Consider the following 26,525-nt stretch of genomic DNA (forward strand, 5'->3'; position numbering starts at 1 on the left):
TGCCTTGCCTTGCCTTCCCTCCTCCCTAGGGTTTTCTGCAGCAGCAGCCGCCGTCACAGCAGCAAGAAGTGGGGAGGCTAGGGGGAGGGAAGGGAGGGAGAAGGAGAAGAGGAGGCTCCCTTAGGGCAAGTGGGGAGAGGAAGGGAGCACCCTCCCTGGCAGCCTCAAGAGGGAGTAGTCTCCGGAGAGCACAGGTCCGGGCAGCCCAGTTCTGGCTCCTTCTCCGCCTGGGCTCCAGAGTCCTCCGCGCCACAGGCTGGAGCTCCGGCTGTCCCGGAGCCCAGGAGGCCAGGTGGAGGATGCAGCCTCCCCCTCCTCCGGTGCCCGGCCCTCTGGCTCTCCTGGACGCTGCAGGTAAACTAAGCGCCGGGCTTCCCCGCCTGCCCCGCCCCGCCCTCGGACTGTCCAGCGGTCACTGCTCCTAGAGCATCTTTTGACTCTTCAACATTAACCGGGCCCCTGAGGGCTGGGATGAAGGTACCGCGATCGGGGGCGGGAGCCAGGGCAAAGGCGATGCTTTATTAACCAAGCTGCTATCTTTTGCTTAAGCTTTGAGAATCCTTTTTCAGTGGGGAATTCGGGAGAAATGTTCGGAATTACCTCTTGGGTTGCATTCCTTGGAGGCTTTTGGTTCCTGCCGGTGCTTTCCTACTTCCTTTATGTCTTTTCTTCATAGATTGCTTCCGTGGGCTTAAAAACATGAAAAATGAAAAATACTGAGGCTCTTCATAGGTTGTAAAACTTTTTGATCTGAAAAATACTGAGGATCTTCCTCGCACCCCCGATGTTTCCTTATTAGAAATTTCAACTCATAGCATTATTATGAAAATAACTATATAACTGATCATATCCTGAAAGAATTTTGGGAGCCTCTCGTTCCTTGGAGAATACTTTGAGAACCGTTGACATGCTTCATATTCTCCCAAAGTGGAAACTGTTGATAGTTGGGGAGGGAGGGTGTATTTTTTCAATATTTCAAAACCCCTTAGAACATCTGGGCTGTTAATCCAGGATTTAACAGGGGGAAATTAAGTTACCGGTTAGGTAACTGTTTCCTCTTAGTTCAAGAGACTAGGGAACTTCCTTTTTCCTTTTGTAAATTCATTCTAGAATGCATCACCTCTTCTCCTACCCATATTATCCAGACCACACACTCACCTCATCAGCTGCATTTTTCTTTGCCTTTGTGCACATGATCATCAAGTATGCTGAGGCCTAGGGCATAACCTAAAACCTGTAAGCTTTTTGTGCCTCAAAGAGTTTAGAAGGGAGGGTTTTAAACCTGTCCGGGATGTTTGGGAAATGTACAAGTATTGGGTGTGTTTTCCTTGAGGCAAAAGAGAACTAAACATCGGCTTGAGCAGCAAAAGAATCTTTGCTTGGTAAATACAGAAATAGAGGAAATAATTTCTTGCTCAGCCCTGTTAAAAGTTGCCATTTCAAACAGCATATTCAAATGTTTAATCACAGGAGAACCCAGTGAAAAAATACATTGTAAATACATTTAACTTGGTGGGGGAAGTCTGGGTTTTTCTCCAGTTATGGTTCAGAATTTAAAAAAAAATCAAGGAAGCTAAATTTAATTGTTCTCAGCTTTTAAAAAAATTTTAAGATGTTAATTGTTTGCATGTATGATCATCATATTCTCATTGTCATAGTAGCATTAGCTATATTAATGTATCAGGATAAAAATATTGCTGTTGGTTAACAAGAGAAAGTAATTTTTAATAAAGTTTTGTTCATTTTAAAGATTTTATTTATTTTGAGTTTTACAATTTTTATAAAGTTTTTCTAAAATGAAACCAATTATTAAGCCTCATTTAACTTCTTTCTACCTCAGTTTTCTTGACTTTAAAATGGGGATGGCTATCTATAGACTGTGTCTGAGGACCAAAGGATATACTGTGAGTAAAAGGGCTTTGTAAGCTGTAAAGTGCTATGCAGTAATTAGCTATTATTATTAGCCAGGATATGAAGACTTTTTAAATCATGCTAGCAACCTAGTTTTTAAAAGGGAAAAATTCATGAGGAAAAAAAGACCTAGAACATTTTTTGCCAGACATGAACTATCATTTTGCCTAGGTGAGAACATGTTTATCCAGAAAATAAGTGACTAAATTAACTTTTCTCTTATTGAAGTTTAATCCCTGATAGTTCTGAAACTTATAACCCATGACAACTCTGAATGCCCTTATGATATGCCCTTTCTCATGCTCCAGATCATCCTTCTATTAAGTTAGAAGGTGAGACTGGAAAAAAAAGGAGAATGATAGAAACATCTTGCCTTTCATTCAGTTATTTTAGAAATGATCAGCATTTCAATTGAGTTATGACCTATTCAAGGTTGGAATTAGATAGGAGGGAAAAATTGATGGTTAAAATAGAAAGGAGCAAAGTAATACTGGTAAGCAAGGTAGAGCACATTCAGGTGAGAAAGCTAGGAAGAGAGGTAATCTCATATTAATGGCCAATGCCAGAACAACCCCCACCCCAAACTATTCAGTTTGAAAAACATTGAGACCTGCCTTTGTTTTATGATAGTTCAGTCTAAGCCTTTAGGATAACAACAAACATGAAAGGGGGATTTGGGTAGAATTTAAATTTTACTCTGCTGGTGGTATTATCTTAAAATATAATAAGAATTTAATGATTTACATAATATATTATATGCAATATAGTCATATGTATAAGAATATATACAAGAATATAATAATATGCCAGTGACAGGTCTTTAGAGTTGTACAATATTAGATTTGAAATAATTATCTAGTTAATTTCAAGCTGTTTTCCCTCAATTTTCAACCACTTTCCTATCACCTAATAAAAATTCATGCCTTATATTATTGAGCTTTCCTGCTTCCTTTTCCTAGGTTGATATAGGATTATATATTTTAAACTGAAAGGAACAATAAAAATTTTTCTAGTCTGACTCTTATATTAGAAGAAGAAACAATGGATTTGTTTTCCAGAGAAAATTTCCAGATAAATGACTTGCCAAAGATCACATAACTGACCTTAGCAGAACCAGAATTTGAACCCAGATTCTGCTTTACTGTGCTGCTTCCCTTTCTTAGGTCTTTTCATTTTTATAGATAATTTATTTTCTCTTATTAAAAATGAAATAATAAGTATATTTTCATCTCTGTTGTTACAACTTGTGTCATTTAGGATCAGATCCTTAAAACAAGCCTACCTACTTTTGCCTATTCTCTATGAATTATACAGCCCTTGCATTAGCCTTAAGCAGCTGGCAAAAATGGAATATCACACTTCCTGGTTTTCATTATATAGCATTGTTGAAGAAAACCAGGCAGAGTAAGGAAGAAATGGTAATGGCAAAACAATATAGGGACAATTATACAAGAATCTTGAAAAATTTCCAAAACAATAGAAAAGAGTCCTTATCACTATAATTAGTGACTACCAACTTTCTGAATTATTTATCTATTTTTCAAAGGTTGCACAAATTCTGAAATTATAGTGGCTTTACATAATTTGACTTATTTTAGGTCATCCTTTCATAAAGAAAATTTTCTTTAAAGTCCAACCATAGTATTGTGTGTTTTAAGAAATAGGGAATGCTCATGGGGTTTCACTATTACAATTTCACTACACTGGTGTCTACCATGACTAATAAAAGTGACTTTCCTGTGCTTTGAAACAAAGCATTTGTGACTAGTGAATCGATCCAGCATGGTAACTATGTCATGCAATTCATCACAATGAAAAAAATGTGAAGTATTTACCAAAGTAACGTCTGATATGTCTTTCAGACATTTAGTTTCATTAAATTTGGGAGCCTATCTTAATTTTATAATGTTGACATAGCACATTTTATAATAAAAAGACTTGTAAGGGAACTAATGAAAAATAGGCAAGGAATAGTCACAGTAAAAGGCACAGGAAAGGGGTAAAGAAACTGATTGGCATTGATATAACATACATAAAAGGGGAAAGATCAGTGCTGATGAGGAAGACAATTCTTTGTCTTTCTCTATCAAAAGTACCTGACCACTGGGGACTAGTGGTAGGACAACCCTACATATAGCTTTGGAAAACTTAAATTGCTAGATAAATGCTAGCTATTATTATTAGCATAATGTTGATAATAAATATAATATGGAATGGAGAAATGGAGGTAGTGTACATGCTGACATCTTAAACAAACCTATCTCAGCTCATTTATTTAGAAAGTCAGTCTTATTACTTTATACTGACATCTCTTGTTTGAATCCTATCTACTCCCTTTCCCCTATCAATGCTTTTACTTGGTTTGATTAATTAAGTTATTTATTATGCTTTCTCAGAATGAATTCTGGCTTACTAAAAATCACTACTTTACTCAAAGGAGGTCAAGTCCTGTGTCTGAGGATAAAAAGATAAAATAGTCCCTATTTTCAAGGAGTTTAAATTCTACTAGGAGACAAAGCTTAATCATATTTAAATACATACAAAATAAAGAAAATATGGTGGTTTTTTTGAATGGGTGAATCACCAGCAGCTAGAAGTGTGAAGAAAGCCATTTGTAGTCAGGGGTACCTGAGCTGAGCTTTGAATAAAACTGATGCTTCAAAGGGGTGGAAGTGAGAAGGGAGTATTTGACAGGTGTGGCATATGTTCTTTTCAAAGAAAGGGATAAAGAAGATGGTGCATCCTGCATCAGGATCAGCATAAAGGTCAATTTGAGTGGGGCCAGAAATTGCAAGAAGAAGAAGGATGTATAATAAACCTAGAAAGTAGATTGAAGCCAGTTTGTGAAGGACTACAGTGGCTAAATAGAAAATTGAATTTGATCCTAGTGGTAATAAGAAGCCACTTCTTCTGACATGACTGGAGCTGTGACAGACAAAGACTGACATGATTGGAGTTGTGCTTTAGGAATATCACTATGGCAGCCATATGGTGGATGGAATAGAAAGAGGAGAGACTTGAGATAGTGAGACCAGTTCTGAATCTATTGCAACTGGTTAGGTGATGGGACTGAACTAAGGTGGTATAAAGAAGGGGAGGGGAAAGTTATTATGGATAAGATTTGTGATGTGGAAAGAGGGAGAAAGAGTTTGAGAGTGGTGGGACTAGAAGGAAGGTGGTTTCTTCAAGAGAAACAGGCAACTTAGAAGAATTAGGTTTGGGAGTAACAGGTAACATAATAAGTTAGAAAGTAGCAACAGGAAGAAAATGGTCTTTTAAGTTGCATCAGAGAATTGCTATATTTGCAAGAAGTTCAGACAAATGAATAATTTTCAGTTTGTGGAATTTATTTTCAGGGTCCTTTCTAATTTTGATCCCAAAGTCTAAGCACTAGTAATTCTGGATTTGTTGTGGATCAAATGAGATAATATTTGTAAATACTTGTCATCAGTGTGGGGGGTGGGAGTGGTCAGACAAGTATTTACAAATATTATCTCATTTGATCCTCAATAAATTTAGGAGGTAGATGCTATTATTAATCTCTTTTTACAATTGAGGAAACCAAGGCAGAGAGGTGCTAAGTGATCTATCTAGGTTCACATAGCTAGAATGCATGATCTGGGGACATAAATCATCTGTTTAATCTCACTGCTTAACTGCCTTGCACTTTCTTTGAGAAGACCAACTAAAACACTTCATAAGAATGTTTTGTATGGGAGCGAGTATTAGTACCTGAGTTCAAATGTGGTCTCAGACAGTTAATAATAATAGCTGCGTGACCTTAGACAAGTCACTTAACCCCATTGCCTTGCCCAAAAACAAACAAACAAACAAAAGGAATGTTTTGCATATAATGGGTACACATTGAAATAAAATAGGACTTAATACTGATGGTTTAGCCAATGACTTGGGCAGCTAGGTGGTGTAGTGGATAGAGCACTAGCCCTGGAGTCTGGAGGACCTAAGTCCAAATCTGGGCTCAGACACTTAACTAAATTTGTGATTTGGGGCAAGTCACTTAATTCTGCCTCTCATCCAGGGCTATTTCCAGTTGTCCTGATCCATATATAGTCCCTGGAATCCATATATGGTCATGGCATCACCTCCCTGAAGTCATGGTCTTCTTTGAGAATGATGGACAAATATCATTATCATGCCACCAAAATTAGTTTTACCATTTATTTAAGATTGGGCATGCAAGTCATATCACTTCTAGTTCTCAGCTTCCTTTTCTTGTGTAAAATGAGGGATTTGGGTTTCATGGATTCTAAGAGGTCCTCCAGTTTTGAATCTTTTTCTATGATTTTAGAATCCCTAAAGTTCCTTGAATTTCTACCATTGTTCTTCATGGAAAGTCAAATTTTATTTTAACTTGAAACAGTTTTAGAAAAATATAATAGTCTCTTTCTATGCTTTTCTAAATCATTCATATTCACAATTATTATTAATTTATATATTTATATTCATATAATATAAATATATTATACTATTAAATTTATTATTTATTATTATTCTATTATATTCACATATCACATGACAATGACAACTTACTACTACTATTACCAACTACTGCTACTGCTATTACCACTGCCTTAAAGTACTTCAAGCATTTATATAGTTTTTTAAAATTTGAAAAATGCTATATTAAATCAATGGAGTTTCACAGCAACTTGTGATACTGGTAATGTTATTATCCTCATTTCATAGTAAGGCAAGAGAAGCCCACTTCTGTTAAGGTTCTATTAACTTCTGTTAGGTTACTTGACTAAGGTCAATCCAACTATACTAGCTTCTGCAATTTAAATTATTTTTATTTTTTTAAATAAAATATTTTATTTTAAAATTATTTAAATTTATTTTATTTTAAATCTGTCCCCAGTATACCCTCTCCCCACCCTGCCCAGGATCATCCCCAGTGGTTTTATTGTCCTCTCTATTGTCAAGGTATAGTCACATTTACAGGTCAGTTCAAAACCAAGTTATGCAATTCAGTTCTGTCTCTCATCCATGGGCAATATTCACCTATTAAGCCTGGCTCTGACGTGACTATAGTTTGAGAGAAGCAAGAAAATTAACCTAAGGTAGTTGGAATTGGGCAGTAGAAAGTAGCCTTTTAAAGAGGGGTTGGATAGATGATATAGTGGAATGAATGATTGGAATTGTAGTCACTTGAATTTGAATCCTAGCTCTGTCTGTTACATGGTGCCTCTGTGGAAAATTTGCTTGGAAGATTACTTAAGCCTCCTGGACCTCAGCTTCTTCATCTTCAAAATAAGGTTAAATAATCTCCAATGACCCTTCTAGCTCTAAATCTGACAATTTGTCACAATTTATCCTAATGAACATAAAACAAATGGTACAGTGGGTAGTGTTAGAGCCAGGAAGATCTGAGTTCAGATACTACCACATTTACTAGCTCAATGATGCTGAATAATCCAATTAAATTCTTTCATCCTCAGTTTCTTCATTGTAAAATGATGATAATAATAGACTCAATCTCTGAATAGTTTTAAGAATTAAATGACAAAATATCATAAAGCTCTTTGCAAGCACTCTACTATCATTACTATATATTATTGTTTTTGTCATCACTAGAATACCTTGTTGATTCTGGAAAGTTCAATTAATCTTCAGTCCCATCACCTCCTCCACAGGGCAGTTTGCGAAAAGAAAGCAGATTTCTCTTTGGTTTGCTGTCTCTCTGCTGGTGGCATCCATCTTTATACTGACCATTGGCCTTGCAGCAACGACCCGAACTGAGAATGTGACTGTGGGAGGCTACTATCCAGGAATTATTGTGAGTGCAACACAGGTGTGCTTGGGATGGTGCGGATGAGGAAGTTTCACATTTCTTAGAACTTTTCTAATTGTTTTGTGCTATTAAATTGGAAGTTAAAATCACAGAAAGCTTACAGTCCCACCCATGTATCATTGTGAAACAGAAAACACCCCTCCCTCCCTCTATTACAAATCATAGCATTTCAAAGTTAGGAGCCTTGAATGGCCATTTAGTTCAACACATACTTGAACAGATACTCTCTCTGCAAGTGGTTAGCCTATCTTAGTTTAAAGACTTACAGTGAAAGTAAATTTACTATCTCCCAAAGCATCTTATTTCACTTTTGGGTAACTATTTTCCTTATATGAAACCTGAATTTCCTATTTTTTTGTAATTTCCAGTTCTTCCTTCCATTTCTACCTTCAAATAGCACAGAACAAATACAATTCCTTTTCTATAACATAGCCTTCCACATATTTGAAGACAATTGTCATATCCCCCTCAAACCTTCTATAATAATAAAAATAACTACCATTTATATCATGCTTTAAGGTTTGCATGGTACTTTACTTTTAAAATAAATTATTATAATTTTTATTTATGTACTAAAACAAGCATTACCATAACATGGTACAATAAAATAATGGTACAATAAAATAATAGTTGAACATGAAACTACAAATCTACTAAACTCAACTTGCTATTCTTTTCAAATGGGCAACAAAATTATCATGTAAATTTCTTTTTTTCATTTTTTTCTTCTCTTCCACTCCTCCCATCCTAGAGATGGCTGTGTGTGTGTGTGTGTGTGTGTGTGTGTGTGTGTGTGTGTGTGTGTTATATAAAATTATTCTTTACATACTTCTATTTATCAGTATTTTTTTTCTGGATGCAGATAGCATCTTCATATATCTTTTATAGTTAATTTGGATATTTATAATAGTCAAAATAACTTATTCACTCAGTCATTCTTAAAACTATATTGCTTTTACTATTTATAATGTTCTCTTGGTTCTACTCATTATTCTTTTCATTATTTTGTGCAAGTTTTTCCATGCTTTCTTAAGATCATTGAACTCATCATTTCTTCTAGCTCAAGAGTATCCCATCACAATCATATAGCACAACTTGTTTAACCATTCTTCAGTTGTTGGGCATCCTGCAATTTCCAGTTCACAAAGCACTTAACAATTGTTATCTTATGCTCACAATAGTCATATTATTATCCCCATTTTATGGTTGAGAAACCTGAGGCAAATCAAGGTAAAGTGATTTGAGTTAACTGATTAGAGTTGTTAATTGATTAGAGTTAAACAGCTATTGATTATCTGAGACTGTGTTTGGATTTGTATCTTCCTATTTCTAGATTTGGTCTTCTGATCACTGTACCATCTAGATGCTTCTAGTCTCTCCACACCTAGTTTCTTCATTTTGTCTTCTTATAGCATGGACTTGAGCTGCTTCAGTAGTCTGATTGCCCTCCTCTGAGCCTTCTATTTATCAAATTTACTTCCCAAAATATGGTGTCCAGAATTCAACCCAGTACTACAGAATAGTTCTGATCCAGAGTAGAGTGAATTGTATGAGGTTAGCCTCACACAATGCCAACTTCTCAAGGAATTAATTGGAATTTTAATTCTGCCCTAGGACAATTTTCTTACTCCTGGTTTTTGTTGTTTGTCTTTCATTCTGGAAAAGAATCATGACTTCATGATGACATATACCTGAATTAGATTTAAGTGAGGGGGATACTGTGTGAGGCCACCAGCCTCACTTTCACCTCTGGAATCTGATTCCAGTGACCAGATATAGATCAGGATGACTGGAGATGGCCCTGGATGAGGTGGGAGACCTTGCATTTTCCTAGGGTCATTAGCAGATTTATATCTGGATGGTTTAGTAGAAGGTATGTCATGGAATTCCATCTGGGTCAGAGTCCAAGGAGACATTATCTATGTAGGAAAGATAGGGCAAAATAAATTTATTGGTCTTACAGTTCTCTCTTCCTTGACTGCCTTCTAACTTTCCTAGTTTCTCATTAGCTAAGAAAGTCCTCTATTCTCTAAATCCACTTTATACACTTGCTACTCTGAAGAAATTCTGGCCAAGTCAAGTAAAATATTTATTTAAAAGTCTTACTATATGTGTCAGACATGGGGCTACTTGGCAGGTAAATAATACAAGCAAAAAAAAAAAATCACTGGTCTCAGCTTATTCTAATAGGGGAAAATAGTATATAAAAGAGAACTGAAAGGGGACCAGCAGGTGAACCATGGTGACGAAGTGCAGGAAGTCAGAAGCGGAGCAGTAAGAAAATAGTGAAGGATGACTGACCTAGGCCTTTCCACAAAATGGTAGTTCAGTGAGGAAGTCTCCAATGGGAGTAGGGGACTGCAGGGAGAGAGGGAACTTCAGAAAGGAGAAGGAGAACTAGGAGAAGGAGGAAAAATGCTAGTGTAGTTTGTTGAAGTAGGGGTATATTAGAAGTAGAGGCAACAACTCAGGAGAACGTTCTGCGACAGAAACAGGGAATGTGGTGTAAATTTTACTCTAGACCAAACTGAGATGAGAATGTCTTTTCTTGCCCACTTATGAGTCTTAGAATCCCTGACTCAGAGTTTACCCCAATGCCATTATGATATATGACATCTTTTCCTATCCCTCCAGCTGGTAGACTCCCTAAGAAATTAACTTGTATTGGAACAGCTTGGTGATGCAGTGTATAGAAGACCAGCCCTGGAGTCAGGAGGACCTGAGTTTAAATATGACTCAGGCACTTAATAATTACCTTAGTTGTGTGACTGTGGGCAAGCTCTTTAATCCCAGTGCCTTGCAAAAAAAGTAAAAGAAAAAGAAATTATCTTGTATATATTCTGTGTTTATTTTGTATATATGTACATGCTGTTTTCTCTGATACAAATAAGCTCTTTGAGGGCAGGGACCATTACCTGTGTCTACCACAGTACTAGACAGTAAAGAGACATTTTAAAAATACCTCAAGGCTGATGTATCATTGATTAACGTACTTTGAATCTCCTATCTTTGGTACCTGGATCTCTTGATCCAGGTTAAAAATATGGACCAATATAAATCAAATTCCACCAGATCTCCTTGTTTGTTTTTTGTTTTATGTTCTTTGTATAGATAGAAAATTCTTAGAAGCTGTGATGATGTGAATGTATACTTTTAAATTAACTGAGTCCTGGTTTTTCCTTTCAATATAACTTACTGTGTTATTTATGCTAGTCCTAAGAATAAGAATGGAGAATGGACTGTATGTAATTTTTATACCTCCCATTCCTCTTTTATGAATAGGATTTTTCTTTCAGAAATATTAAGGGCAAATAAAATGTGACATGAGATTTACATTAGGTATATGTATTTAAAATGAAGAACTAAATCCATACAATCTGTTCCATCTAAATAGTCCATCTGAATAATTTGGGTCGCAGAAAAGCATGGAATTTCAAAACTAGAAAACCTGAGGGATCACCTAGTTTAACTCCCTATTTTCACATGAGAAAATATTGAGACTCAGGGAGTTAAGTGACTGGTTTAAGGTCATGTAGGTAGGATAATGGTGGAACTGGGACTAGAATCCCAGAATCCCAGATTAGTGTTAATTTGATTCCTTAGTTCATTTTTTCCATTCACCAAATTGACAAGAGTTTTGTTTGTTTATTACCTTATTTCCTCAGAATATCCTCAACTTTTATTCATCTTTTCCCTTAGCAAATGTAGTTCTAATACAGTTACCTCCATGGTTTTAATTCTAAAACTAGCTAGCAGGTATAAAAATATATTTACTTTTAGTTTTGCAAAGGGCATTTAAGCCTTACAAAAATCATATAAGATATCAATTTGTAGATGAGGAAGTTGAGCCTGAGAAGAGATTAAGTGACTTGCCCAGGATCACATAGTTAGCCATTGACAAGGTCTCAACTTGAACTGGGTCTTCTGAGGGTTTTTTTGTTTTTGGCAAGGCAATGGGGTTAAGTGACTTGCCCAAGGTCACATAGATAAATATTAAGTATCTGAGGTCACATTTAAACTCAGGTCCTCCTGACTCCAGGCCTGGTGCTCTATCCACTGGGTCACCCTAGCAGCCCCTTTTTTTTAAAAGCAATCTGCTCTCCCTTTCACAATGATTAATATCACATACTTTCTCCTTTCTCACCACTGCAGTTGGAATGTCTTGGAGAATGTCTTGCTTCTTACTTTTAATTATGTTCCTGACAGTAAGAAGTCTCTAAAAATGACTCCTTTGTATATAGATGTTTTTGAGCCTAGTCAGCTGCTATGGTTACCCAGAAGTCAGAACAAAGGCCCTGGGGAATCCCACAAGAGTTCTACTCTGGGGGCTGCTAGGTGGCATGGCCCTAGAGTCAGGAGTACCTGGGTTCCAATCCGGTCTCAGACACTTAATAATCACCTAGCTGTGTGGCCTTGGGCAAGCCACTTAACCCCATTTGCCTTGCACAAACCTAAAAAAAAGAGTTCTACTCTGGTATGCTCTGGCATAAGCATCTTTCAGGACACCATTTAGGGCAATGTGTGGGTATTGCTGAGGAAAGAAAGGGCAAGGATCTGAATTGTAGATGGTAAAGGTTTTCCTCCTATGGTTTTAGAACTGCATGATCTTTCTGCAAACACATGAGAAAATTTTGGATCAATAAATAGCTAGTAGAATTTTTTTCTTTCAAACCTTTATTTAATATTTTTCCTAATAAGTAATATTAATGATAATAAACTATAAATAGGACATCATTGCAGGTATGATTCTCTAAGAAATATAGATACTTTGGCACAATGGAACAAGACTGTTTAAAAAGTATGTTTTGGGAGTTAAATTATGGAAAGAATTAATTCCCTGAATTCATTGGTTTGACAAATGTGTCATTTAAATCATTTATGTGGGACACTAATTAAAATTCCTGTGTGCAAGTTAGCAATTCGTTGTAATGAATTGATCATAAGAAGAAAATGATGTTTGTGTTGAAAAATAAGTAGTTAAAGAATAAGTCCATTGAAGAATCATTGAATATATCCAATGCCTAGGTCCACAACATATCATGGTTGTTAAAGTTTTTATTGGGGTTTTATTGAAGAATTTTTAGGAAATGAAATATGGGTTACATTATAACATTAATTGAATTTTCTCCTACATATTGAATCAGTGTCTTTGTAAATGTGTTTTCATCAACTTAGATTTCTTACTTTTTAAAAAAATAATATTTTCCCTCAATTATATGTAAAAATGATATTTATAATTTTTTTATATTTTGAATTTCAAATTCTCTTTCCTTCCTCTCCTCCCTCCTCCCTAATATGATAAGCATTCTGATATAGGTTATAAATGGGCAAACATGTAAATATATTTCCATATTAGTCATTTTGTGGAAGAAAACTCAAGAAAAGAAAGTGAAAAATTGCATGTATTAGACTTAGATTTCATCAATTCCTTCTTTGGAGGCAGATGGCATTTTTTCACTATTTTATCCTTTGGGCTTGTCTTGGATTGCTGAGAATAACTAAGTCATTCATTATGCTATTCTCCTGGTTCTGCTCATTTCATTTTCAATCAGTTCATGTAAATCTTTTCAGATTTTTCTGAAATCATCCTGAATTACATCCCAGTATTATACTTTTATAGCACAATGATATTCTATTATAATCAAATGAGCAACTTAGATTTTCAAAATATGTTTATAAGAGATAATAAATAAGGAAGATGCTTAGTAGATCAACACAAAAACATGGATGGTGCTATTAATAGTCTCTGGAGAATTAGAGCTCAGAATGAACTGAAAGTAATGATGAATTCTTATAACCACAGTAAAAACTCCTTTTACCAAAACTACATTGAGACTAGAGGAAAACCAAAAAAAAAAGGATAGGACCATTGATTTGAAGTCTGGAGTAAATGATCATGGACAAAGGAGGAAAGAGAGCCCTATATATACAGGTAGATCCTGATTAGTGAATTAATGAATCCCCTGAAGTAGTCATATTTTATATGATATCACACTTTTCAAAGTAATAATTATGTAAAATATGGTAATTATTTCTACTCCAACATACTGTATAGCACAAATTCAAATAATGCAAACATTTCAGAGAAATTTATTATTCACACTAATCAGGACCTAGCTATTATCAATGATTATAGCTATTCTTTCCATATCATGCCTTTCTTCATTACTATTTTGATATATCATGGGTTGGTATAAGAAATTACATGGGAATTTTTGGAGAGGTTTGCAGAAACTGTAGACAATACACAAAGGTCAGTAGATGATGTAACAAAATTTAGAAACTCAGAAATACATAAAAATTTATATATAGTATTATGTAATATCAAAAATTTTCATCTCTTTATGTCATAATAACTCAGACTTCTTCTCTGGTACTGAAGGAGAGCCAAAAAATTTTACATGGAATTGCAGATCACAGCTTCTGTGCCCCAATCCCACACAATGTGGAAGGGATAACTTTATTTATCTTCTCTTTTCTCACCAAGAAAAATGGACTTTGGATGGGAGAGATGACCTGGAATGCTCTCACAATGATCCCTTGATTCTTGGATATTTCACAAATTCTTGTATTCCATTTTTCATTAGTTCCATTTAAGTCTTTCTATTTGTTTTTTAAATATAATTGGGGAAAAATAAAATGTTATTTTTTTTAAAAAGTAAGAAATCTAAGTTGACAAAAACACATTTATAAAGATAGTGATTCAGTGTGCAGATATTTATCATATCTGACGTTTCTTGTAACACAGTAATATTCCATTACATTCTTTGTACCACGATTTTTCTAGCCATCCTACAGTTTTTACTTTGTTTCCAATTCTTTGTTTCTATAAAACATTTTGCTATAAACATTTTGAACTATATGGGACCTGTTATAATATTGATTTTTTTATATTTGAATTAATGGGATTTCTGGGACAAAGAACATTAGCATTTTAATTACTTTCTTGAATAATATGAAATGTTTTTCAGAATGATGAGATAAATTCACAGGTTTACTAATTGAGCATTAGTGTTCCTGTCTTTCCATAATCCTTCCAGCATTGATTATCCTCAGTTTTCTATCATCTTTGCCCATTTGCTGAGTGAGAAGTTAAAATCAATTGATTTGGCATTTCTCATAATTTGTAATTGGAACTTTCAATGGTTGTCATATGGTTTATGATTCTTATGAGAGCTATTTGTTCATATTTTTGGATTACTCTATTGGGCAATAACCTATCCTTTTCCTGCTATTGTTGTTGGGTCATTGGAATTTTGTCCAAGGTGTTTTCTTGGTAAATAAACTTTTTTTCCTCTAATTTTTCTTCCATTTTATAAATAAGGAACTGAGGAAAATGAAGGTTAAGTGATTTACCTATGGCTTATACCATTAGTAAGTGTCTGAGGCTGAATTTGAACTTAGATGTTTCTGACTCCAAACCTGGTTCTCTAGCCACTGTACTAACTACCTGCCCCAGTCTTCTTACTATGTTATTGTTCAATTATGTCAAACTCTTTGGTTTTTTTGTTTTTTGTTTTTAGGTTTTTGCAAGGCAAATGGGGTTAAGTGGCTTGCCCAAGGCCACACAGCTAGGTAATTATTAAGTGTCTGAGACCAGATTTGAACCCAGGTACTCCTGACTCCAAGGCTGGTGCTTTATCCACTAGGCCACCTAGCCGCACCTCTTTGGGGTTTTCTAGGTAAAGATACTGGACTGGTTTGCCATTTCCTTCTCTAGCTCATTTTGTAGATACTGAACCATACAGGGTTAAATGACTTGCTAAGGAGGCAAGTCCAGATTTGAAATCAGAAAGATGAGGATTACTGGTTCCTAGCCTAGGATTCTTTGCATTGTGACTTTTTTGAAGAAATCTCTTTTAAGGTGTTAGCACATATCTTTGATCTTCTAGGTATATTTTTCATCTTAATAGTGACCTTTAAAGACAGGAATTTTGCTTTTAAGACTCAACTTGAACTTTAATGGTGGGATTTTAGGAGTGATAAAAGGCAGGATTTTGTTGCTCTTCAAATCTCCCTTGGTCTACCCACATATACCAGAGGTGCCCAACATGGAATTTTCAAATCACTTTTCTTCCATTATTTTACATATTTCTAAACCAAAAATACATACTTCTGTGAACACATTCAGAATTCCTTCAGAAATATATATAGATATATGTATATATATATACATATATCTATATATATCCCTATGTCAAGTCTCATAGCTTGTAATCATTGCCTCTTGTCAGGGACATATAAGTAAGGCCACCAGGAAGGATTAGATTTGATGCTTTTATCAATTTGAAATACAGTTCACTCTTGCTCAGTTTCATCATCTGGCATGCATTGTGTCTGGCCTGGGGAGCAGCATAGGCAAGGGCCCTGTAATCACAGCCATTCCTGTTTGAGAGCTTTTTTTAGTTAAAAAAAATTAAAACTGAGATCCTAATTTTTGATCTCTCACAAGACTTCATGATTAGATTTTCTCGCACAACTTCATTTAGAGTTCACAGTTTGTGAGCAAATTCTCACTCTACAACATTAGATTTAGTTTTAGTTTTTTCTGCTCTAGAAAAATTGGAAAGTTGGCAAAGTATATTTCCCATCTACCTTTTTTTGCTTTCACTCTTCTCCTTTGGCTGTTTGTTTCCCCAATACTGATGGTCTCCTGTTGGCATCCTTCTGCCAAATTTAGCTTTTCTATGAAGTATCTCATATTATTCCTTTCTGAATTTTTCCTTCTGTGTTCTATTTTTTTCTTATTCCAAGGTAACCAATAAATTAATTCCCATTATGACATTTAAGTGTGATACTGATTAATATGTTGCCGCTCTCTGGTAGCTTATTTGTATTTTAGTTCTAGGGCATGTCTGGAAATTTTACCTCTCAATTAGGGATTCTTTACCTGAGGTTCGTGAATTTGTTTTGTATTTTTTAAAAAACATGCATTTTGATAATTGCATTTCAAATCCTATATATTTTATTTCATGCCCTTCCAAACTTTTTTTTTTATGAAAAGGGGATTATAGTTTTTCATTAGCCTGCCAAAGGGGTCCACAATGTAATAAAGGTTAAAAACCCATGTCTTAACTCAAAGGAAAAGAGGCATCAGTAGCATAGTAGGTAGACCTCAGAGCTAGAAAGGCTGGGTTAATGTGTTGCCTAAGAGACAACTTGACTTTGAAATCCTGGATAAGTCACTTAATTAGAGACCAATGCAACTTTCTAAGTCTCAAAGTTGAAGTACCTTTCTGCATTTGGCAATGAGATTATGAAATCATAACTTCAGTTCTAAAAAAATAAAACCTCCCGAACTCAAAGGAATTACTCTCTGCTGTTGGAATTTAGGCATGCTCCTGAAAAAACCCTTCTCTCCATATACCTGAAATAAGACCATAGAAAGGATCTGCCTCCTTTGCTTATATGTAACATGCCATAATGAGTTAGTTGCTCAGTAGATAGAGGGTTAGATCTGAAATCAGGAAGACCTGGGTTAAAAATCTATCTGCAGATACTAACTGTGATTCTGGGAAGTTCATTTAATGATGACTCAGTTTCCTCATCTGTAAAATGGAATTAATAATAGCACCTACTTCCCTTGGTTGTTGTAAACTAAAATGAATTATTTGTAAAGTACTTTGCAAACATTGAAGTGCTATATAAATGCTGATTATTATTATTATTATTACCATTATGCATTGTTTATATCCTTTACATATATGCATAAATAATGTATTCATAAATACACATACATATAAATGCACATATAATATCAAACAGCCACTCATAGACACACACATCAATACATAAACATATCTACAGACATGTTATATATATATGCATATATATATATATATATATATGTTTTATCTAGAGAGAACTCAAGACCATATTCTGAATTCAAATTTCTGTACTTTCCTTATATAAAAACTATATTTAATCATCTTCTAGGACTGGTCCATATAGCTCCAATCCAATCTGAATTACCCTGCCTTGGGGCTTGTATCAGATGGAAATGACCTCTTTTTGCTATCATAAAATGTTTTATTAGCTTTATCATTTTACTGTAAAACTTTCCTTACTAGTCTGCTAAGCATGCTGAAATATTGACCTGGTTTCCTTTTTTTTCTCCTTGTGGTTGTAGCTTGGCTTTGGGTCTTTCTTGGGAATTATTGGTATCAATTTGGTGGAGAACAGAAGACAAATGGTAAGAAAAAATTCTTTCTTTTTAACATAAAATGCAAATATTTCAGATACTGAACTTTTAGAAGAAGGTTCTTGCTATGTATACCTAAGTATAGCTCTGTAACAGGGTAATGATTTTCCACTGGGGGCACAGTGAAAAAGATCAGGAAATTGGGGAAGTTTTCTTTTTTCCTTTGTATGTGGATGGTATTTTCTATAACAGGTTTTTTCTTTTTTTTTAGCAAGGCAATAGGGTTAAGTGACTTGCACAAGGTCACACAGCTAGATAATTATTAAGTGTCTAAGGTCACATGTGAATTCAGGTCCTTCTGACTTCAGAGCCAGTGCTCTATCATTGCTCCACCTAGCTACCCCTCCCCAGGAGTAGCAAAAAACATGCATAATGATGACAAAAGGACTCTGTGAATTTAATGTCTTCCGTTTTGTGATTCAACAACTCAACTGTATTGTATTTGCTTTGAGCTATAGTTCTTGATACATAGGCACATCATTAAACTTTTTGAAATTAATTGGTTTGGGCTAAGATTGAATTCAAGAGACACACCGATATAAAGCCTAACAGTGTCTGGTGCATAGCCGTCATTTTGTAGATGTTTATTGATCAGTTGCTTGAAAAAGATTGCATAGCAGGTAGAGAATAGAGCATGAAAATTCTTATAGATTTTACAAAATGTTGGAGCTTCAGTTTTAGAAATCATCCAGACTGACCCCTCTAACTTTAAAAGTAAAGAAATAGAAACATTTAGTACTGAAGACACTTGTGCAAGATTGCATAAGTAGTTAGGAACTGAGTCAGCAGTAGAACACAGGTCTCTTGATTTCATGGTCATTTCTCTTCTTATAACATAACCTGCTACATCTCAGTTTGACTTTGTTTTGAAAGACAATTACATTTTTTAATTTTTTAAAAGTTTGTTTTTTTAATTCATGATCTCAGAAGCATTTTTGTTGCTAAGTCCATGTTTAGGCTGGGTATCAAAAATAAACAGTTGACTTTTGTTCTCTAATTATGATAAAATATTGATTGGCATTTTACAATTAAAAAGTGAGTGTGATTTGAGTATACTGGCCTTTTTTTCTTTTGTCACTTTATTTTCCTTAAAACATTTCATTAAATAGTTAAATAATCCCAAAACCAAAATCAACCCCCCCAAAAAGTTATATAATCACATGAACTACCTTGTCATCTTATTTCACCATCAAATTTACAAGTTGTTGATTGCATGGGCAAAAAACTCTCAGAAGCAAACCTCAAACCTACCTTCATATTCCCTGTACCAATCAATGCACTCTCACCATAAGGCTGTTGTGAAGGAAAGAGAGAGAGTGTCAGTCATTTCCTAATTCGGAAACTATGGTTAAATCGTGCAATCTGTCTTAATCCTTCATCAATAAAGTGAAGGGTTTGAACTTTAAGGTCCCTATGATCTAAAAAAACTAAACTAATATTGACCATTGGATTAGAGAGACCAGAATGGAATTTTTATGGCTCATAATGTTTTAATATATGTTATTTCATGTCATTTTGATGATAACCCTATGAAGAAGGTGAATTAATTATTATTAGCTACATTTACTGGTGAGGAAATGGTTCATGAAGTTGTTAAAGAAGATATCACAGATACTATGTAGTAGGGCCAAGACTTTTGGTGCCAAATCCAATACATTTTCCATTAGACCATATTCTTTTCCTGTATTTGAGAAGGAGGTTCATGATGGAATCCTTTTATAACACTGAGGGAGGAAGATGAGAAAGAGGACCAAGAAAGGAGACAGATAAAAGTATTCAGAGAGGTAGGAATTAGGAAATAAGAAATTGTAATGTCATTGAAACCCAGAGAGTAGAAAGTGTCAAGGAGGAAATGATAATTCATATCAGATGCCATATAAAGAGTCAAAGACTGAGGACTGGGAAATTGTCATTGAATTCGATTGTTAGAAAGTCAGAGAGACTTTTCAGGGTATGCATGGCAAAAGCCAGATAGAAAGAGACTGAAAAATGAAGAAATGGGGACAGTGAATATAAACTATTTTTTGAGTTTTATGTAAGAATTTTTTCTTCTTTTTAAAATGTAATTAATTAATTTATTTTTGAATTTTACAATTTCCCCCTAATCTTGCTTCCCTTCCCCTCCCCCCAGAAGGCAGTCTATTAGTCTTTACATTTTTTCCATGCTGTAAATTAATCTAAATTGAATGTGTTGAGAGAGAAATCATATCCTTATGGAAAAAAAATAAAATATAAGAGATAGCAAAATTATATAATAAGATAATGGTTTTTTTTTTTTTAGATTTTTGACAAGGCAAATGGGGTTAAGTGGCTTGCCCAAGGCCAAACATCTAGGTACTTATTAAGTGTCTGAGACCAGATTTGAACCCAGGTACTCCTGACTCCAGGGCCGGTGCTTTATCCACTGCAACACCTAGCTGCCCCTGGGTTTTTTTTTTTAAATTAAAGGTAATAGTCTTTAGTCTTTGTTCAAACTCCACAAGGAATTTATTCTTCTTAAGGACAGAATTACCTGACAGGTAATTCCACCAACTATCTAAACTGCATCATGTAGCATCTATATTGGAGAAAGAAGAGGACGGAAGCTGACTGGTATAGTTTCAGAGCACTAAATTAAGACCTTTTTGTTGCAAAATATCTTCCTCTAAGTTCTGAAATACCACCAGTAGAAGAAAAATTTGCTTTGGCCTCATGTGACCAATTGAATCAGGAACACCTGAGCACAAGTCTGATCTCAGACACTTATTAGCTGTATGACCCTGGCAAGTCACTTCACTCTGTTTGCCTCAGTTTCCTCATCTGTAAAATAAGTTGAAGAAGGAAAGGCAAACCATTCCATAATCTGCCAAAAAAATCCCAAATGAGATCACATGGAGTCAATACATACATACACATAACATGCAAACATTTTATATGTATGCCTACATATATACATATATATATATATATATATATATATATATATATATATATATATAAAATACACACATACACACCTCTATAACACACATATAGGTAGGGCTTATATCCAAACATCCACATATCTAGACACAGTGTGGCTTATTGCAATCTCTCCTAGACTTAAGAAGTTCTAGATTTCCATCATCAAGAGGAAGAAGCATTCATGAGTGCAGCATAAAGGCAGTTTGGGGCTGGATTTGCTTCATTTCAATCAATAAAGAAGTATCTGTGAATGGAAATTCTTGGCTGGGAACTCTGGCACCACAGCTGTCATCCTGGAGCTTCAGATCCATTTTTTTTTTCAAGTTTTAATAGTCTTTTCCTTATTGTACTGAATTTACCTATTTATTTATTTGTTGCTTTTTATGTTTTAAGTACCTCTAACCTATCATTATTCTTAAATAGGCCTTTTTTATTGCTGGTCAAAGGGGAGGGATGATAAGAGGTTTGATTTCTTCATCACAGGCAAATGTTTCTATATTACACCTTTCTTCCTAGAAAGACCTTATTCAGTTTGTTTCTTCCTCAAACTGTTGCTATTTCTGTTGCCTTTACCAAATAAATAAATAGTGATCCTAAATCACCATTTCTGATGTCTTTGTAAAAAAAATAGTGATGTTTTTTAGGTTTTTTTTTTAGGGTTAAATGGCTAAGGCCACACAGCTAGGTAATTATTAAGTGTCTGAGGCTGGATTTGAACTCAGGTACTCCTGACTCCAGGGCCGGTGCTCTGTCCACTACACCACCTAGCCACCCCCCAAAATAGTGATTTTAAGTCACATGCAACAGGCAGAAAGTAAATATACTGAAAGGATTGATAGTAATAGTAATTGATAGTAATAAGGAAGTAGCTTCCAATTTAGGCACTAGAGTCAGCCTGCTTTGGGGATTATGTAGATTCAGTCATTTAGGCATAGCATTTTTACTAGCATTTCCATTAAAGAGTGGGCAGAGGAAGGGAAAAGAAATGGTACATTCTTAGAATCATAGAACTTTCATTCACAGAGACTTTAGAGATTCTTAATTTTTTTTTTAATGTCATGGATCCTTTTGCCATTGTGATGAAGCTATGGACCCCTTCTCAAAATTATGTGGGATTTTTTTATCCTGATTTTCTTTTTTTTTTTAACTGCATGTAAAAACAATTTTTAACATTAATTTTTAAAATTTAATAAATGTTTATTGATTGATTCTCTACAGTGGAAGACTAAGCTGTATAGGAACACTGTAAACACCTCTTTATCCTACCATATTCAACTTTACCAATTGGCAATCACTCAGCTATAAGGGCTTAAGATACAAAAAGATACCAAAAAAACCAGAATACTCCCTGAACTCAAGGAGCTTATTTTCCTCCTTGTGTGTGCAGTACACTTACAAGTAAAAGCAAAACGTGAACAAAATTATATGGATTTCAAGAGGAATATGGGATCAGGTGGAAGTGAGGGAGATAAAGGAGAACACCCAAAAGGGTGATGAAAGCTGAATTTTGCTTAGAAGGCAAGGAGAGATTCTGGGAGGTGAATGTGAAGAAGGAATACATTTGAGACAGCTTTACAAAGTCTGGGAGAAATAAGATGAAATGTCCTTTACAGGGAACAGGTACAAAGGTAATATGACTGCATTGGAGTTTGCATTTGTAAGATGTGCATCTGCTTTAATAAGGTATTTATATCCAAATAGGCAGTTTAGACGTGGTTCAAAGACAGGTGCTATGGATAGATAGATACGTGTTAGGTTTTTGGTCCATTTTTATCCAAGGGAGATTGTGATTTCTTTTTGGAGGGAAGTTGGAGAAGGCTGTGGCTTGGTGCTTGTCCTTTCACTTATTTTTGCAAGGGGGACATAGGACTAGAATTTTATCTGTCTGCCTTTCTTAAATATTGCTGATATGGTGTTATGAGACTGATTCAGAAAAAATCAGCTTTCCTATTCAGTAGTCCTCACTGGCTTAACTCTTATCATTATCACCCCTACAATCACCATCACATCACCCTCATCCTCACCCTCACCATCACCCTCATCATCACTATCACATCACTGTCACCATCATCATCATCATCACTGTCACCATCATCATCACCATCATAAATAAACCTTTATTAAGTCCTTCCTATATGCTGGGAACTGTGCTCCACAGAGGGGGATATAAAATGAGGCAAAAATGGGGATCCATTAGATCTATTTGATTTGAAGGGTGAGGCAATATTGCAAATATATATATGTATATGTATGTGTGTGTATATATATATATGCATAAAACAAACTATATACAGGGCAGTGAGGTAGGTCAGTGGTTAGAGTGCTGAGAGGAGTCAGGAAGAGCTGAGTTCAAATCCAGTTTCAGACACTAACTAGCTGTGATCCTGGGCAAGTCACTTTATGTTTGTTTGCCTTAATCCCCTGGAGAAGGAAATGGCAAACTACTCCTATGTCTTTGCCAAGAAAACTCCATGGATAGTATTGGATGCAACTGAATGACTGAACAACCACAAAACTATATATGTAATAAATAGGAAATAATTAAAAGAGGGAAGACATTTGAATAAAGAATGGTTAGGGAAGGCATTCTATAGAAGGCAGAGTTTAGTTGAGACTTAAAGAAATCCAGGAAAGCCTAAAGTCATAGAGAGCTTCCTGCATGGCATAGGCCGCGAAAATGCCTGCAATTTTATCTTGTTTGGGGAAAAGTCACTGAATCCTGGCTACACCAAAGACCTTCAGAAATAGAGAATAGCTAAAAATCCAGTTTGTCCATCCAAAGCAGCATTTAAGAATTGGATAATTTCTACATACAAGACTCTATCAGAAAATATACAAGAGTAAATGAATTCTTTGACTGGGAGCAGGAGAACTCAGTTTTAACCAAGAGAATCTGATCTCACCCAAGACAAATTTTATCTTCAAAATATTCAGGGAAGTAAGTTAGAAGTTAAGTTTCACATTTCACATGCTGGAGAAGCAGCTTCTATTATATGTCTTTAGCTTCTAAGTTCTTTTTTCTCTCTCTGAATTTCTCTTCCAAAATGAATCAGAAGTCTTATATCTCTCCCCAAAGAAGCTCTGCCCAGATTCCCCTCTGATGCTGATCTTTAGTTATCTAGTCATCTCCCCCCACCACTAATTAATGGTTTAGATTATCCTGAAGGTGATCTTTCAGCTTCTGAATGTTAAATATTAAATTATTGAAGACATTGGATATTTTGTTATATGTTAAATGTAATTTTATATATAACATAACATAATATGATAAATATATATTAATTATGTTACATTATATTATATTACATTATAATTATATTACATTACATTGTATTACATTATAATTATATTATATTACATTACATTATATTATAACAATTATTATATAATTATGATTATTATAATAAATTATAAAATATATTATAAATTAATTATTAAATCTTTTGAGCCAGAATATTTGATGGTCAATAACAATATAATTGTAATGCAATATATTGTAATTTTGGGTACATGCCTTTAGAATAAGAGTCTTATGCTTCTTCTCTTTGATCCTAATGCAAAAGTCTCATTACCCTGTTCCTCTTCTACTCTTGCTGTATCCTATCTGGAAATCTTAGGGGAAAATAGCACAGGAAAAGAAAAGAGATAGGCATTTTATATCTGTTATAGACCATAGCAAAGAAGTAGTTACAGACTCTGATTAGTCTTTAAACCTTGATTCTCAGTTGTTAATCATCTCAAAGACAGCTCTAATCACTCAAGTTACCTGTGAAAGGAGCTAGGGTGAAAGTTTACCTTGTTTGTTAAGAATTCAAACCACATAATCTCATCCAGGTGATTTGGGGGAGGGAGGTGTGATGGAACTTATCAAATTAGCCAAGGATTTTGGTAGTCCCTCAGCTACATCTGATAAGTATAGGTCAATTTGCTGCTTTATTTCCATTCATCCCCTTCTCTGCTGCAATAATTGACTCCATAGTTATTTATAATTATACCCAGGTCAGTTTGACACCTCAGGAGATTTTGCCCAGTACTGGGGCTCCTGCCTACTGTGAATAGGACTATCCTGATTCAACTATGTAATCTTTCTTTTGTTATAATATAATAATCCAGATACTGTTCAGAATCATAGATTGTCAGAGCTAAAAGAGACCTTAGAGGGCATAAGATTCAGCACTTTCATTTAATTTAATTTTAAAATTAATTTTATTATTTATATCACAGTCATTTTTGGTTATAACTCCCCTCTCTCTGCACTGGAATCAAAACTTTTTCTCCTTACCAAAAAAAAAAAAAAGCATTTCTCCCTCAATAAACCACCTTTCCAGTTTTCTTCCACTTTATTTCCCTCCACTCTATGATTTAGAGATACTGATCTTACTTGCACCCTATCTTTTTATTGGTGACCTTCACCCTTGCCTGGAAAGTTTCCCTTTGTCACTTTCATTCCCTGGTTCCCTGGTTTCCTGGCTTTTTTTAAGAATCTATCAGGTTCATCTTCAGCAAGAGTCCTTTCCTGATTGTCAAAATGCTAACTAGTGTCTTATACTTACTCGGTTATCTTCCCCATTAGAATGTACACTTCATGGACCCATGATAAAACTGTTTTCACCTCCAGAGAAAATTGATGAATATCAAATGTAGATTGAAGCATATTTTTTCACCTTTCCTTTTCTTTTTTTGTATGTATACATGAGTATTTTTGTTTGCAATAGGGCTAATATGGAAATGATTCCACATTTATAATCGATATCATTTTGCTTGTCTTTTCAAAGGGTGGGAAAGGCTCAAGAGGTAGGAAGAATGTGAAACTCAAAACTTTTAAAAATGAATGTTAAAAATGTAAACTGTATCTGAGAAATATTTAATGACATAAATTAAAAATATCTTAAAAAATTCTCCTTGAGGGTAGGAACTGTTTCTTTGTATCCCTAGAACTTTATGTAGTAAATACTTAAATAGAAAGAAAGAAAACAAGAATTTATGAAGCTCCTACTATAATCCAAGTCCTACATTAAGTGCTTTGCAAATATCTCATTTGCTCCTCACAATAACCTTGGAAAGGAGGTTGTTTTAATATTCTTATTTTATAATTGAGGAAACTGAGGCAAAATTTTAAATAACTTGCTTCAGAGTAACAGAGTAACCCAGGGAGTGGGCCATTAATCAAGGTCAGAGAAACTTCAGAGAAAGCACCTGGCATCCCTTACTGACCAATCCACTTGGAGTTACTAAGGCCAGTGAGCAAAACCTCTAGGGATCTCAACACCAAAGGTCTCTCCCCCAACACAAGATTCTAGGAAAAGGACCCAAAATGAAGAAAAACTAGTGGAAAATGGGGTCCACTGAATGTTACCTCAGAGAGGTCTAGAGCTTCAGGGGAGAATATGAATTGGTCTCCAGCCCAGAAAGATTTCTTAGAAGAAATCAGGAAGGAGTTTAAAAATCAAAAGGAAAATTTGGAAAAAGAAATGCAAGTGAAAATTAACATCTGGCAACAAGAAAATAAATCCTTTGAAAACACAACTGGACAAGTGGAAAAAGAAAATAATTCTCTTAAAAACACAATTGGGCAAATGGAAAACTCCTTCAAAAATAGAATTGACCAATTGAAAAAAGGAGTTGCAAAAGGCAAATGAAGAAAATACTTCTCTAAGA

General features: G+C 34.9%; 1 protein-coding gene across 2 annotated transcripts in view; it reads left to right on the top strand.

Annotated features, from left to right (window-relative positions):
* Positions 1–201: 201 nt before the first annotated feature.
* The window catches only part of TMEM255B (transmembrane protein 255B), a 161,519-nt gene continuing 135,195 nt past the window's right edge, over positions 202–26,525 (top strand). Inside the window, exons 1-3 of one of the 2 annotated variants that reach the window (XM_074192114.1) lie at positions 202–354; positions 7,566–7,708; positions 17,853–17,915. In XM_074192114.1, coding sequence (XP_074048215.1) covers positions 300–354; positions 7,566–7,708; positions 17,853–17,915 — 261 coding nt within the window. In that variant the 5' untranslated portion in view covers positions 202–299. The remainder of the gene's footprint in view (positions 355–7,565; positions 7,709–17,852; positions 17,916–26,525) is intronic. The other variant, XM_074192113.1, reaches the window with a different exon arrangement.

Source organism: Macrotis lagotis, chromosome 6, assembly GCF_037893015.1.
Source record: "Macrotis lagotis isolate mMagLag1 chromosome 6, bilby.v1.9.chrom.fasta, whole genome shotgun sequence".
Taxonomy (NCBI): Eukaryota; Metazoa; Chordata; class Mammalia; order Peramelemorphia; family Peramelidae; genus Macrotis; species Macrotis lagotis.